At 40.4% G+C, this 16,073-nt stretch overlaps 1 protein-coding gene across 3 annotated transcripts in view; it reads right to left on the reverse strand.

Annotated features, from left to right (window-relative positions):
- Window positions 1-15,706, reverse strand: part of LOC127640126 (cytolytic toxin-alpha-like) — a 36,249-nt gene extending 20,543 nt beyond the window's left edge. For all 3 annotated transcript variants that reach the window (XR_007970060.1, XM_052122532.1, XM_052122531.1), the window contains exons 1-2: window positions 15,682-15,706; window positions 10,183-10,283 (exon numbers count right to left, since the gene is read on the reverse strand). Coding sequence is in view for 2 of the 3 variants with exons in the window: in XM_052122532.1 (XP_051978492.1) it covers window positions 10,183-10,282 (100 nt within the window). In the remaining variant the exon portion in view is untranslated. The remainder of the gene's footprint in view (window positions 1-10,182; window positions 10,284-15,681) is intronic.
- Window positions 15,707-16,073: the final 367 nt, after the last annotated feature.

A 16,073-nucleotide genomic window follows, 5' to 3' on the forward strand; every position in this document is an offset into this window, starting at 1 on the left:
GTTATGCTTTGCGGCTCGCTTGGGCTTTCCGGTTAAGCGCCTCGCGTTTGCTGTGCTGCATATCAGCTCCTATTCGTGTAGTTCGTTTCCCCCTTTGTGCTGTGTTTTGTCCTTTTTTGTCTACGTTAACTGTTGTTATAGTGTGACGTTATCTTGTGGCTATTGTTTGATTTAAGTTGAGTACATTTGTAATGTGACCACATATAGTGTGGGAGGCGGATTGTTAAAGGTTGGTATTTCCCACACTGTCACATTATACCTGATGTGGTGTATGTTGTGTTATTGTATATTGTTATTTCTGTGAACTCTTGGTCTAATTTGAGTTTCTCTTTCTCCAGGAGCCAGTGAGGTCTTTGTGGGGAGCAGGGGAGGCTAGCTGTCGTGATTCAGTGTTGTGTTTTACAAGTGTGCTAAGTGTGCCGACACAACTTTTTGGTGCGTGTGGTGTTTTGGCGATTTGGCGTGAATTTGAGGTGGGTTTGGATTATCTCCCGAGTCGGCTGGCCTGCCTTTCTCCTGCTAAGAGAATTGTTAGTTGTTTTATATATTTATTGTGTTTCAAGGGAGAGAGAGAACCTATAATTGTAAGTTTTTTAGAAATACTGAAGTGTCAATAAAAGCTATATTTTTGTATTGATACTCACATCTCCCTTTTGCATATTTCTTTGCCTTCAAGTGGTACCACTTACCTGTGTGCCCTTTATTGGGAGTATTTCCCTGGCTCTCCCCCAGGGTGGCATAGTCGGGTTTAATTTAATTTTGATTTAAGTTTCCCTCCAGTTGGGAATGCCACATTTTGGCGTATAGTCGGCAGGATTTACCTGGTAAGGCAAAGATTTATTTAGTGAGACGTGGGTGTAATTCTGTGTGTGATTTAATATTGGTTGTAATTTTAGTTTTTTTCAGAAGCAAAACAGCAGTGTGCGTTTTGAACTTTTTTGGGAATTTGTCCATTATCCTGTTCCATTGTGGGGTGAGCGTAGTGGTTCCAAGTATGGAGGAGGAGATGCAGGAGTTGCGAGAATTGGTAATGCAATTGAGAGCAGACAATGACCGTTTGTGCCGTGAGCAGATACCGGGTGAGTTACCTGGTCCTAGCACTGCTCCTCTTGTTCCCACCATGGCAGCGCCTGACCCTCCCCAACCAGTTGACACTGATTCTGTTGTGCCGGAACGGTTTGTTTTTGTGCCTAGGGACAGACGATGTCCAAAATTTTGTGGCAAATCCGGCACAGGCATTGTGGAGGAGGCTCAGGCATGCATGCGGGCTCGTTATTTGTCCAAAGCTGACAAGGCATTCTTTCTCTTCGATCATTTGGAGGGTGAAGCTCGTGAGGAGATTAGATACCGACCCAGTGAGGAACGCGGAGATCCGGATAAGATTATCATGATTTTACTTGAGTTGTATGGTTGCTCTCAATCATATGTAGCACTTCAAGAAGACTTTTTTTCCAGGAGGCAACAGGACGGAGAATCTCTGTTAGTTTTCCCTGGCCTTGATGACACTCCTGGAGAGGGTTAAACCGCAATCTCCCAATGCTATCCCTAATGCTGAAATTGTGTTACGTGATCAGTTTGTTGAATATGTTGCTGATAGGGCTCTCCGCCGGTAGCTGAAGCAATTAGTTTACCGCCAGCCCGCTTCTGTTTTATTTGAAGTACGTGGTGAAGCGATTAGGTGGGAGCGGGAGGGAATGCCAGAGGGTGAGAGGGGCCAGAGTCAGTCAGTTCCAATGGCTTATGGCATCCAGTACGGGGTGCAAGGGCAGTCTCAGTCATAGTTGAGGGAGCTGCGGGAGATGTTAAAGTCACAGCAGCAACAGTTAGATCAACTCACTCAGAATGTTGCAGGTATGCGGTTTCCTCAGCGCGTTCGTCGGCCATCCCGTACTGAGGTATTACTCTGTCGTTGTTGTCAAAAACCAGGTCATTTTGCTCGTGAATGTGATGGGGAACGTGTTCTCCCTCATCCCTCCCTAGCTCGTTGTGAGATTCCTCCTATGGTAAGGGCTGGGCAGACGTTCCCCCAACCGACAGAAAACTAGGTCCCGCCATACTGCAGAGTAGTGTTGTCAAAAATATCGATATTTCGATAAATATCGATACTGAAATATCTGAACGGTACCAATACTAATTTCCCGAAGTATCGATACTAGCCGAGCTATCGCTTTCACTTCTCTCCAAAGGCGCGTTGACAAACACCACACACACGCGCACTTGCACTCGTCTCATTCGCTCTGGTTAAATAGCAAAAGTGAAGTGAATGTAAAGATGGCGAGTGCATGCGCGCCCGTGACCAGTTTTGGTTGATAAAGAACACAGCAGTAGTGCTATCTGGAAATATTTTTAATATGAAGCCAGACATCCCAAGTCTCCCGTAAATTCGGAGTCTCCACGATATTGATAGCTTCTCCCTGATGCCCGCAAATTAGTTCAAATCTCCCGGAACCTATAGCGCATCATGCGAGACAGAACATACTGCGCGCGATAACATAGATATCACGCAGCACAACATACATAAGCGCACGGCAGAGAGGGAGAGAGCGAGAGACCTTATGAAAGCTAGTCAACCCCAACCCCCCTTGACGCTTAAGTATCTTTTGTTGATATTGAGATTGGATTTGATTTGACTTGGAAATACAAAAGATTGCACTTTTATTTACTTGCACTTTATTGGTTTTGAATGTATGGCAATCTGAGAGGCTTTTGAACAAGTGCACTACCTCAGGACATTTTGTTCATGTAAAACAGGCCTATTCAAATAGCGGCCCGGGGCAAATTTGGCCCGATTGAAATTTATTCTGGCCCGTGACAGATTAAAAAAAATAAAAAAATCCATGAATCTGCCACGAGCACAGACACAGTACATGCAAATATTCTAGAGCCGGAGCAGGTCGTCTCCATGGTGACAAACACTCATTCTCGCTGATTCGATGTTCTCACGCTGCCTATGACACATGCATCTAACATGGCGTTGTCCAAGCCAAACCGCAAAGTTGACAGCTGAAAATCGTAAGTTTCAGAGTGAATGGACGGAGAAGTACTTATTTACTGTGCCAAATACGTCAAGCAAGCGAGGGACCGATAGACCTGTGTGTTTACTGTGCAACGAATCAGTGGCTGTGGCCAAATAATATAATGTGAAGAGACATTTTACTACAAAACATTCGTCTTTTCTGCGCTAATACCAAGAGGACTCAGTGGAGAGACAACGTAGAATAGACAGACGGGTAACTTCTTTTGAGCAAAGTCAGCGTGCAATTGGCGGGTTTTGTACCGAAAGAGAGAGCTTTCATTGCCTCTCTACGAGTGGCGTGGATACTCACGAGAAGCAAATCGTTGTCACTTCTCCCACTGAGTCACATACTCTCACTGATAAATATGGTAAACTAAATGAGGAAAAAACTATTCTTGTTATTAGTTAGTTTTCATCAGGAGTATGTTTACAGCACATAGTTAGCAGATTTGTACTTACTGTACACTTGAAATGTTTTTCTAGTTTCAAAATGTGTACTCACTGTCTGAAAGATATACTTCAGGGATATTTGAATGTTATTTCCCCAAATAAGATTTGATACTTGAAACTGCAGTTGCAGTTTTGCACTTGACAGCTTTATTTTGATTGTTTGATTTTTGATTTGATTACTTATGTTTACTGTTTTAAGGGTAAAAGCTGTGTATATGTCTCAGTATTTGCAGTTTTGCACTTTGATGTTGGCCTAATCAATACAACTTGAATGTGTTGAAATAATAGAAACCAAAAGAATAATGTACCTTATTTTATTTAATATATAATGTACCTTAGTATATAGTATATTTTAATTTCCTTCAGCTGATATCAATTTGTCCGCCCGGCCCTCACAAATTTTGGAATTTCCTAGTTTGGCCCCCCTGCAAATGTATTTGAATAGGCCTGATGTAAAATATACCTCATTGTCATGTTCTAGACTTAGTTCTACCCCCTTAATATTGTGGCAGTTTTTTTCTCCGTGGTATCGAAAATTGTATCGAATATCGATATTTTTCAAGGTATCGTATCGAAGTTAGAAATTCTAGTATCGTGACAACACTACTGCAGAGTCACAGTTCGGTAGGGAAAGACCATGGCTCAATGACTTTGGGTACATTAGGCCCCCTGTCATATTTAATGCCGTCGTGTCCACACTTCGTTGTTTCTATGGGTGGGGTACAGGTGCCCTGTTTGATTGATACTGGCTCCATGGTGTCTACGATCACAGAAAGTTGTTTTTTAGAACAGTTTGAACCATGGGGCCAGGATCGTCTCAGGGCATGTCAGTGGTTGCAGCTCCATGCAGCCAATGGGTCGTTGATACCGTATATTGGCTATATGGAGTTGGACATTGAGCTCTGTGGTCAGTTAATTCCAGGATGTGGCACGCTGGTCGTCAGAGATCCTCCCGGTGGTACAGGTGCTCGAATCCCTGGTATTCTGGGGATGAATGTGTTGAACCGTTGCTATCGGGAGCTCTTTGGGCAGCATGGTCCCACCCTTTTTGATGTACCGTCGGTGTTCGGTGTTCAAGCATTACAACACTGTCGTCAGGTGAGTGCGGTCCCCCCCCATGCACAATGAAAGTAGTAGCCGCAACTTGCTCAGGGCATTTTGCTGCGGAAACTGTGCTCTTCGAGCCCCCAGAGTTTGGGTTGCCGGCAGGTCTTTTGGCGTCATCTGCACTAGTAAGAGTGACCGTTTATGTACTGGTCGTCAATGTAGGTAAAAACTCCCTTTTGGGCATGCTGCACAGTATATTTATTGTGAGCTTGCCCCGTGGTGTCTCTGAAGTGAAATCGGTTTCTGCGTCAGTGAATCTTCAGATTCCTTCGGTTCTTGCTTCAGTGCAGGAACAAATTAAGAGCCTTGATTTATCTGTGTTGACAGTGACAGAACAAGAACAGGTGAAGTCTCTGCTGTTAAAGTTTCACACCATCTTCTCGGCGCATGAGGGTGATTTGGGATGTACCCGACTCATTTCTCATGATATCCCGTTGATGGACACTGTCCCAGTTCGGCAAAGGTACCGGCAGATACCTCCGTCTGAGAACGATGTAGTAAAAACACATATAAACCAGTTGCTGGAGACAAACATTATTAGAGAGAGTTGTAGTCCTTATGCCTCCCCCATTGTGCTGGCCAAAAAGAAGGACGGTACATTGCGTATGTGTGTAGACTACCGCCAGCTGAACGCAAAGACGCGGAAAGATGCTTTTCCTCTGCCGCGCATAGAGGAAACGTTGGACTCCCTGTCTGGGGCCCGTTGGTTTTCTACCATGGACCTCACCAGTGGGTACAACCAGGTTCCTGTCACAGAGGGGGATAAGCCTAAGATTGCTTTTTGCACCCCATTCAGCCTTTTTGAATGGAATCGTATGCCGTTTGGGCTCTGCAATGCCCCAAGCACCTTCCAGCGTTTGATGGAGCAGTTGTTTGGGGATCAGCAGTGTCAGTCCCTGCTTTTGTACCTGGACGACATAGTGGTGTTTTCCTCCTCCATAACCAAACATCTGGAGTGGTTGGAGGTGGTTTTGAGCCAGCTGGAGCGAGAGGGGTTGAAGTCTAAACTAGCTAAATGCATGTTTTTTCAGCCTGAGGTAAGTTATCTGGGACATTAAATTATCTGGGACCCCGGCAGGGTCCCCCAGGGTGAGTTAGAGTTATTGCCCGGTACAGTTCTCCCTGCCAGCGTAATGCAGGCTGGGAAAAAAGGGGTGGTTTCTCAAGCAGTAGTGACTGCACTGCCAGTCTGGCTGTGGATATTCAGTCCTTGCAGGAAGAGGATCCTGTTATCGGTAAAGTTTTAATGTTTTGGAGGCGTGGGGTTCCTCCTAGTGCAGAGGAGCACCGGCAGCTGCCCAATTTGTGAATTTGTGAATTTGTTACGCCAATGGAGCCGGTTGTATGAGCAGGATGGTGTATTGCATCGCCGAGTGTTTCGCTCTGAGGGGGGCGAAGTAGGATTTCAGCTGGTGCTACCATTGTTACTGCAGGAAGAAGTTTTAACACAGTTACATCATGAGCATGGGCACCAAGGTGTTGAACGCACCACTGAGTTAGTGCGGCAGCGGTGTTATTGGCCGGGCCTGACATCTGATGTGGCACAATGGTGTCGAGAGTGTGAACGGTGCCAGGCCGCCAAGGACACACAACCTTTCCATAATAGCTTCGTGGGCCATCTATTGGCCTCTAGGCCAAACGAATCATTGGCAATAGACTTCACTGTGTTGGAGCCGACTCGTTCAGGGTTGGAGAACGTGCTGGTTATGACGGACGTCTTCACAAAGTACATGTTGGCTGTGCCTACACGGGACCAACGGGCAGAAACAGTGGCCCAAGTTTTGGTGGTGGAATGGTTTTATAAGTTTGGGGTCCCTGGGCGTATCCATTCAGACCAGGGCCGCAACTTTGAGTCCTCCCTTGTACAGCAGCTTTGTGCACTGTATAAGGTTGAAAAGTCTCGCACTACCCCTTACCATCCTACAGGTAATGGTCAGTGTGAGCGCTTTAATAGGACATTGCATAATCTTTTACGTGCCCTCCCTGTGTCTAGGAAGACTGATTGGGCCTTGTGTCTCCCACAGGTGCTTTTCTGCTATAATACTACCCCTCATCAAACGACTGGCGAATCTCCGTATTTTTTAATGTTCGGGCAGGAGCCACGACTTCTGGTGGACTTCCTTTTGGGTCGAGTCCAGGAGGTGGGTGATGGTAGTGTGCATGAGTGGATGAGGGAACATCGGGTTAGGCTCCAGGTGGCTTTTGAGGGGGCACAGGAACGATTGGAAGCTGCCGCTGGTCGGCGTAAGGCGCAAAATGACTCCCACGTCCGTGATGCACCACTGGGGGAGGGCCAGTTAGTCTATTTACATGAGTATGGCGCTAGGGGTCGTCATAAAATTCAGGACCTGTGGAGCACGGTGGTGTATCAGGTTGTGAAGGCACCGAAGATGGGTTGGTCAGTATATACCATTGCACCAGTGGATGATTTGGGTAAGGTTAGATGTGTTCATCGTTCTGCCTTGAAGATCCGGAAGGATTGTCCAGCTCTAGCCTCGACAGATCCCCCGGTTTTAGAGGAAGAGGTGCCTTCAGTAGAAGTGTCAGAGGATGTTGACCTGCTGATGTTGGTACCAGAGACTCCTCCGGCAAGTCGGGGGCCAGGTTCTCAAATTCCTGTGTCTCTGGACCCTATTCCTTCACAGGGTAGGACGGTAGGTGTTGGTGAGGGGGCAATGGTATCTGGGGGCCTTGGGATTCCTGATTTTGTATTGTGTGTACCATCAGGGCATGATGGTTTGGGACATTTAACCCTCTGGGGTCGGCAAACGTTTTTTTTTTCACATAGCAGCAACATAGACTTAAAATACTCCGTCATTTATGGTCATATAAATAAAATCAATACATGATTATAAACTATAGAGGGTCTTCTTTTTTTGTGTACACTCATATTAACATCAAAACCTTGTGTTTTTTTTTAAATAAATAAAATAAAAGGTTGAGCTTTCAGCAGTCTCTGTGTTCACGATCATATTTCAGAAACACGCCACTAAAATTAACTTAAACTCCGCTGAATTCTTCTCACACAAACATGAAACATATGTCTAAAGAAAGCTTAAAATGTCTACTTATAAATAAAACAATTCAAATTTAAAACAAATATTCTCCTGCAATGTAATCTGTATGAAACAAAGCGATGTACGGTTTTCCTGGCTCAGCTTCATTATCTGTAATGTGATCCCACCCACCAGCAGAGGGCGCCATTCATACGCTAATGTGATGAGGCGATCAAGGCAAATGGTAAACGCCCCCGACTGCGAGATTTGATGTAAACACAACACAACTCAACTATTGAACTTTTCTGCATGTTTGTAATGATACTCCTGGATGTAAGGATGAGTTAACAGAAGAAGAGCGGGACTCAGATGAACATTTGTATTTTGAAGAGAGACTTGATCCAGCAGAGGATACAATTTCAGACGAGTAAGTCATTTAGTTTTCGTTAGCTGACATGCTATTTTATATAAACATGTACATGTTTTACTAGTGGGACTGTTTCCAGACAGGATTCAAAGTATTGACATGTCCTAATAGGCAAGTTTTAGTTACATGTAAATGTTGTTATTTACATTGTATGCTGTATGATATAAATATGATATGTAATATGATATAAAAATAATATGAATGTTAGATTATATTTTAATGTGTTTATGCTGCCTCGTTATCATCAACAAAGCTTGTGCTTGCAAATATGTGTTCAGGTTAAATGAGTAAAATGCACTTTAAATATGCCCATATTAGAAAATCAGCATATTATCATATGTATTTTGGATCAAATAAATCCAGTCTTGGTGAGCAGAAGAGACTTCTGTTAACGGTAGTGTAGGTCTAAAATTAAGTACAGTCTTTATGTAAAGAAAATATATAGTCAGATTACTTCTTTTAACTTAAAACTTGATTTTGATCATTAAGTCTCCTCACATTCATTCTCTTTGTCACATTCCTCATTGATAGGCCCAGAGGAGGGGTCTTTGTGTCCTCAGGTGTGAATCACATAAATATTCATGATAGTTCACGCCTCCTCGCATATGACCATTCAGCACTAAAATTGTCACACAAAAGTTAAATGACTATATTGTTTTGTATGAATGAGTGATCAGGATGATTTTTCACATCATTTTGTAGCAAAAACTCTAGGCTACAAGATCCAGTTCTCAAAGGTCTTGTGGACAAATGTTTAGTATGTGTTATATGACCTTATTTCAGTGACTTAAAATTTTCGTTTTTTCAAAAACCATGCATAAACGATATTTTCTCAAAAATACAAACCTGTACATACATGTTGCTCACATATTATTGTAGCCCAGTTTGTGCTGAATACAGTGTTATCAGACTTTAGCCATTAATATGTTTTTAAGCAACTGAAAAAAGCACAAATGTCAAGGCATGTCTAACTTCTCCAGGGCCCAAAACACCCTCAGACCCCAGAGGGTTAAGGCCAAAATATACTGCACGTTGTGAAATGCTCCACGCACAGTATTTATTCTGGAAAGGAGCCGTTTATTCAGGTACGAGGGAACCGTCTGAACACGTTTAACCACTGATCAAACTTCATTTGTTTTTAAGTTTGCAATGTTTTAACTGTGTCAAACATTAACACAGTGTAGTTTGACATATATGTGGGGATATATTGTTTACTTGCTACTATGTCTAAAACAAATGTTTTAAATGCCTTAGAAAGATACAATGCCAATAGTGTCGGAAATTAACTAAATTAATTAAATCCCACCAAAATTTACAAAAAATATGGGGGCCAAAAAAATGCCCACTCAACAAGTTCCCATGTCTTATTAACAATATATAATATTTTTTTTCCTGCCGCATCATCGTGTGCACAGACGGGCTTCTCCGCTTCTATCAATTTATATCAGTTCGGTATTTTACTCCCACGTTAAATTCCGTAACTGATCAGCCCTTTTGTTCTAAATAAACTGTCCTAGTGGGTAACACTCTCGCTCACATATCGAACGTCAATATTTAAGTCATTTTTTAGCATAAATTCTCCTCCCTGCCCAATAGGGGCGATACGCATGAAGAAAGTGAATCACCAAAAACAGAAGAAGGAGAAAGTGAAAGTTAAGAAACAATTACTTAAATATTGAGCTTCTTCTCACCCACACCTATCATATCACTTCTGAACACATGGATTAAACCACCAAAATCATCTGGAGTACTTTTATGCAGATTTTTAGCTTCAACATAATGGTCACCTTTCACTTGCATTGTATGAACCTACAGAGCTGAAATATACTTCTAAATATTTTCACTTGTGTTCAACAGATGAAAGAAAGTTAAACACATCTGGGATGGCGTTTGTGTTTTTGTTTATATATTTTTCTGATTTCATTTTGAAATTCTTTGTTTTTGTACCCCTTCTGTTAGTTTAATGCCTTGTCCTTTCTTAAATGTGTAATGTGTGGTATCAAGTGTCAAAGTTCAGTTGTTGTTACCCCTGATCTCTGGAGAATATTTTAGTTTGATTATGCATTTATTTTCTCAATAAAACTGCTGCTGCACTTGGTTGCTCTACATCACATTGTCTGAGCTAGCTGGGTCAGTTATTGTGTCGTTCACTGTCAAAGTAAAGTGTTTTATTTGTATTCTAGTACCTGGTATTAAAGCATCTTTCCTGCAGTCGTACAACATGCCCAGCTGGAAGGGTCTCCCCAGAGCTGCCATTTCAATCGTTTTCACTCCCACTGAATCCATCCTAAACACAGAATATAACAGCAGACCGCAGAAGTCACAATGAGACATCAGACACAAGTCAGCAGCTAATACTCATAAAGTCTTTACTATATATTATATGTATGGTATAGTAAATATTTTATACTAATTGATATTATGCTTCAAATCAACTATAATCAGAAGCTATTCAATCATATTCATATATTCACATTTATGTACTCAGTTTTATATCATCACTGTATTACTATCATTATATTCATGATTGATGTCTTATGTATCCAATGTTCCTGTGAGAAACGAAATACATGCGTGAGACCAAATATATACATTTTGGTCTTCTAATATAGCTTCAGAGATGGATGCAGTGAGAGAGCCTAGTTAGGGGTCAAGCCCTGAATGGGCAAAAGACCCCTATTGTCTCTGTTAGTTTTCTTATTATTATACTTCTGCTCATGAGTCTATGGCAGCCCATAGAAACGCTGGTGGGAAAGTTATGAAATTTGGCACACAGATAGAGGACAGTCCGATGTGTTACCACAGCAAATTTAGCATTTCTACCTCAAACCCTCTAGCACCACCAACTGCCCAAACTTGCATTCACGTTTATGTTAATAACCTTGAGTCCTAAAAAAATTTGTTTTTTCCTCTGATACATTGGCTCAAGGAATTTGATTTGATTGCACCCTATGACGTCATTTTCCATCATGAAAATTTGACTAGCATTTAGAAATTTTGGAAAAACCTACTTTTTCGAGGTTCAACATCTAAAACAAAAACATCAGAAATTGATTTGAAGATTGATGTCCAGAACGAGGTCAACGCCGGACAAAGCCAAAAAGAATGATAAAGAGTGGCCGGAGCTTGTTGACAACTGTCACAAGTAGGGTCGAGAGTCGGGTTAATTTTAAACAGTTTAGCTTTTGTCCAGTAAATTCTTAAACTGTATTAGAGTGACGAGCACAAATAGAGGAGGTATTTACACGACAAAGAGCCTGTGACCATTCCTCATCTGTAAAAGAGTGGTTGAGATCTGATTCCCAACTCTGCTTTATTTTAGACAGGGGTGAAGAGTCTGACAATGCAGTAAATGAAAAAATAGCTCTGTAAATATTGGAGAAAGTACCTTTAGAGACATTTATTTCCAAAACTTGATCTATCTCTTGTTTAAGAGGAGCATGAGGGAAATGGGAGAATCTATTTCTTATGAAAGAAGTGAGTTTTTGGCAGATACAATTTTTCTGATAGATATGAAAAAGTTGCAAAAGTATTCTCATGGAAAAGGTCATTAATATTGACAATGCCCCTTCTACACCATAATCCAAAAGCTCCATCTGAAATGGAAGATAAAAAAGAAGAATTTTTGTATATAGGAGACAGAACCGACATTGCCTGAAAGCCAAAATGTTTTCGAAATTGTTGCCAAATTTTTAGGCTATGTAGTACCATAGGGTTGGAAGAATAATGGGACATTTTTATAGGTAACGAAGAACATAATAAAGCATGTAAATAAGTTTGGCTACAAGAATCACATTCCATTTCAACCCATGCCGGAACCCATTGACAAAGACCATAATGTGACTGACTCAATATAAAATGCTGTGAATATTTGCAGCCCAATAATAAATAAGTAATAAGGAAGTGCGAATCCACCTAATCTTTTGGGTTGTTGAAGAGATACTTTCTGGATTCTTACTGGGCCCCCGTTCCAAATAAATTCAGAAATCGCTCGATCTAGTGATTTAAAGAATGCTTTTGGTATAAATACCGGAATATTTTGAAATAGAAAAAGAAATTTGGGCAGAATATAAATTTTTATGGCATTAATTCTACCTACAAGTGAAAGTGGGAGAGTTGTCCACCTAGCAAGATCCTGTTTTGTTCTCTTCAAACTTGGAATAAAGTTATGCTAGAAGAGATCTACATGTTTCTGGGTTACTGTAACTCCCAGTTAACAAAAACCATCTGAGGCTGATTTAAATGGAAGAGCTAACGCTGAAGGTGCTCTTGCAGTAGAATTAATTGGAAAAAACTCACTCTTATGCAAGTTTAATTTATAGCCTGAGACACTACTGAACTGTCCTAAAATACTCAAAACATGGGGAAGAGACATGGATGTGAGACATATAACACTACATCATCAGCATATAGGGAAATGTTCTGGTCTTTTCCTGCTCTAAAAATGCCAGTTATATTACAATTAGAATGAAAGGAGATTGCAAGAGGCTCTAAAGCTATAGCAAACAAAAGTGGGGACAAGGGGAAACCCTGTCTCGTCCAACAGTGAAGAGAAAGATTATTTATTTTTTTACAGACGCCACAGGGAAAGAATATAAGAGTTTAACCCAGGACATGAATTTATCACCAAACCCAAATTTTTTCAAAGTATAAAATAAATAGTCCCACTCAACACGGTCGAAGGCCTTCTCCGCATTAAGAGAGACTAGGTCCTCTGGCATAGATGAGTCTGGTGGGGTGTAAATTATGTTGTTCAGCCTTCTAAGGTTAAAAAAACCTTGTTTATTATTTATGAAGCCAGTTTGGTCTGGATGAATGATATCTTGGATTACAGTTTCCAACCTTAAAGAGAGAATCTTAGCCAGGATTTTCACATCTACATTAAGAAGGGAAATTGGACGGTAAGACCCACAGTCTAGGGGGTTTTATTAGGATTCAAAATCAGTAAATTGACACCTGATGCTGGAAGGAGGAATATCTCCATTATTTAGGGATTCTTCAAAAACCGAAAGTAGTAGTGGGGAAATCTGAGAAGAAAACGTTTTAAAAAACTCTGTGGGAAAGCCATCTGGACCCGGGGATTTTCCATTCTGCTTCTGTGTAATAGTTTGCAGAATTTTGGTTAGACTGATAGTATCATCTAATTTGTTTTTTGACTCGTTACTAATTTGAGGGATGTCAAGATTTTCAAAAAAACTCTCAATAATATTAGAGTCTTTGAGGGAGTTTGACTGATACAAAGAATAATAAAAAGATTTAAATTGATTATTCATTTCTAATGATACAATATTTCTGTGGCAGGGCGGAGGGCGGGGCCGGGTCGTGATCCTACACACCCGGTACCGTATTAGGCTAATTATGCCTCTGAGGTATAAAGGTCGACTGCAGAGGATCGTGCGGGAGAGAGAGATCGTTTACAGACATGTCCATCATATGTGTGTGTTTATGTCTTCTTTTAAGTTTATCATTAAACTATTAATTATATTGAAAAGCCGGTTCTCGCCTCCTCCTTTCCATTGATACTTTTACACTTTCCTATTGGGGTTTGGACTTGAGCTATAAAACTTTTTGCAGTTTTTAGTCTAAGTTGTAATGCAAGTGCTTTACCTGCTTTATCACCAAATTCATAGAAACTGTGTCATGACTTAAGTAGAAGTTGCTCAGCATGGCTAGTAGAAAGGAGATTATATTCAGATTCATTCTATAGTGATGGGGTTGGACGTTGTGCATATTTCTGGTCCAATATGCCAATCTGTCTAGAGAGTTCACAGAGCTTTTTATTTTGCAACTTTTTGATATAAGTAGAATGAGAAATTATTTCTCCACGCAAATAAGCTTTGAGCGTGTCTCAAAGGATAGATACAGAAATCCCTTCTGTAGAGTTCACCTCAAGAAAAGTGGAGATCTTTTCAGAGATAAACTTAACAAAACGACCATCTGATAAGAGTAACACATTCATTTTCCAAACACGAGAAATCGTACAACCACCAGGGAGGGCCAGTTCAAGAATTACTGGGGCATGATCAGAGATGGCTATACTATCATATGAAGAAGATTTTACTAATGGAATAAGTTTGCTATCAATTATAAAATAATCGATACATGAGTAAGTATGGTGAGCTGGAGAAAAGAAAGAAAACGTTTTAGAAGTGGAGTTCAAATGGCGCCATATATCGGTTATTCCATACAACTCCAAAAACGAATTCATTGTTTTAGAGGACTGAGACAAAAGAACTGGTTTGGGAGATGACCTATCTAGGGCAGTATTCAAGATACAATTAAAATCGCCTCCCATGATCAACTGGTAAAAATTGAGGTCTGGGAATTTAGAAAAAAGTTTTATAAAGAAGTCTGGATTATCCCAGTTAGGGGCATAAACACTTGCTAAAGTGACCTGATTATCATAAAGAGCTCCTGAGACGATCACGTATCTACCATTGGGGTCTGAGATAACTTTAGAAGGATTAAATGGAGTATTTTTGATCATTAAAATAGCTGCGCCTCTTTACAATTAAATCCTGAGTGGAATACCTGCCCTACCCATGACCTCAACAAGCTTTTGAGGTTTTAAGATGTGTTTCCTGTAAAAAACATATGTTGGCCTTTAATACATTTGAAAGAACTTTTACACTTTTTACTTTTTTTTTTTTTTTATTTACTTCCAGCTAATTAATTTAATCCTACCCTCCCTCCCCTGAAGTATATTATTATTATTATTATTATTAAGCATTGCTAACAAATATTAACTTACTAATGTTAGAGAAAACAACTGATAAATTTAAGAGAGCATGACAAAAATTGGCGACCAAATAAGGGATGACTGCAGGTGCACAAAAAATAAAATAAAAAACAACCCTATTCCCCACGAGTGTCTAGAACTGACACGGATTGAACATTCGTAACATTAACAATCCTAACTGAAAAAACTTAACAGTCAGGTGCAAAAGAAAGAAGTTAACTAGTTTTTGCAACTTTGGCTGCCCTTTCGGCAGTGAACAGGAATATTATATTATATTATATTATATTATATTATATTATATTATATTATATTATATTATATTATATTATATTATATTATAAAGAGTTTATTATCCCAGCAGTTTATGATGCATGACATCCAACTTAAAGTTTCACTTGATCCCACCTCAGTAAACATGTCCGTGAAAATACGAATAACCACACCATTGAAATTCAAAGAGCCCCCGCTTGCAACTGTTTCAGTATGAGTTCTCTTGTTTGGTAATGGTGGAGCCGGACCACCATGTGTCTAGGATAAACGTTTTGTTGAGATTTTTGACCAACACGATGAGCCAATCGATTTCCAGAGGTCTCTTAAAGACGTTGTCTCCAAACAGTTCAGATTTCTACTTTTTAATAAACATATTATATGTATATTCCCCAAAAGGAATCTTATATTTGTCTGAGTATTGTAAAATGGGTTAAAACTTCAAATGGTTAAATTATTTGATAGATTTATAGCGCTAAAAGAATTGGTGTGATAAAAATACCCGTTTTGAAATGTAACACTTGAGGTATAACTTGTTTATGTATATCTCAGTTGTTTTGGCTTATTAGTGTGAGCAGTGGAGCGAGTTAATGGGTTTTATTCTGAATTTCAATCGGATGTCACACATAAAACTAACATTACTGCAGTTAGTCTATAGCATAAATCCAAGTTCACATACCTTCTTCAAAGCTCCTGTCTCAGATGATGATGTTGATGTAGTCAATTGATGATCTCTGTTTAACTTTTATAGAAATCTTGTACTAAACTATTACACTGTAAACGCCCTGTGACGCACAGAGGGTGTTCAACATTCATAGAGTGTCCTTTGAGTTGGAAGCTGGAAGCTGCTCAATTTTTTTTATTATTGCTTGAATGAATGAATATACAAAGAAGCCACAGTACATTTACATTTATATTTACATTTATGCATTTGGCAGACGCTTATTACAGGGACAATCCCCCCCTGGAGCAACCTGGAGTTAAGTGTCTTACTCAAGGACACAATGGTGGTGACTGTGGGGCTTGAACCAGCCAACAGTAAACATACAACTTAATACATAACGTCAAAGC

This window comes from Xyrauchen texanus, chromosome 49 (assembly GCF_025860055.1).
Source record: "Xyrauchen texanus isolate HMW12.3.18 chromosome 49, RBS_HiC_50CHRs, whole genome shotgun sequence".
NCBI classification, from domain to species: domain Eukaryota; kingdom Metazoa; phylum Chordata; class Actinopteri; order Cypriniformes; family Catostomidae; genus Xyrauchen; species Xyrauchen texanus.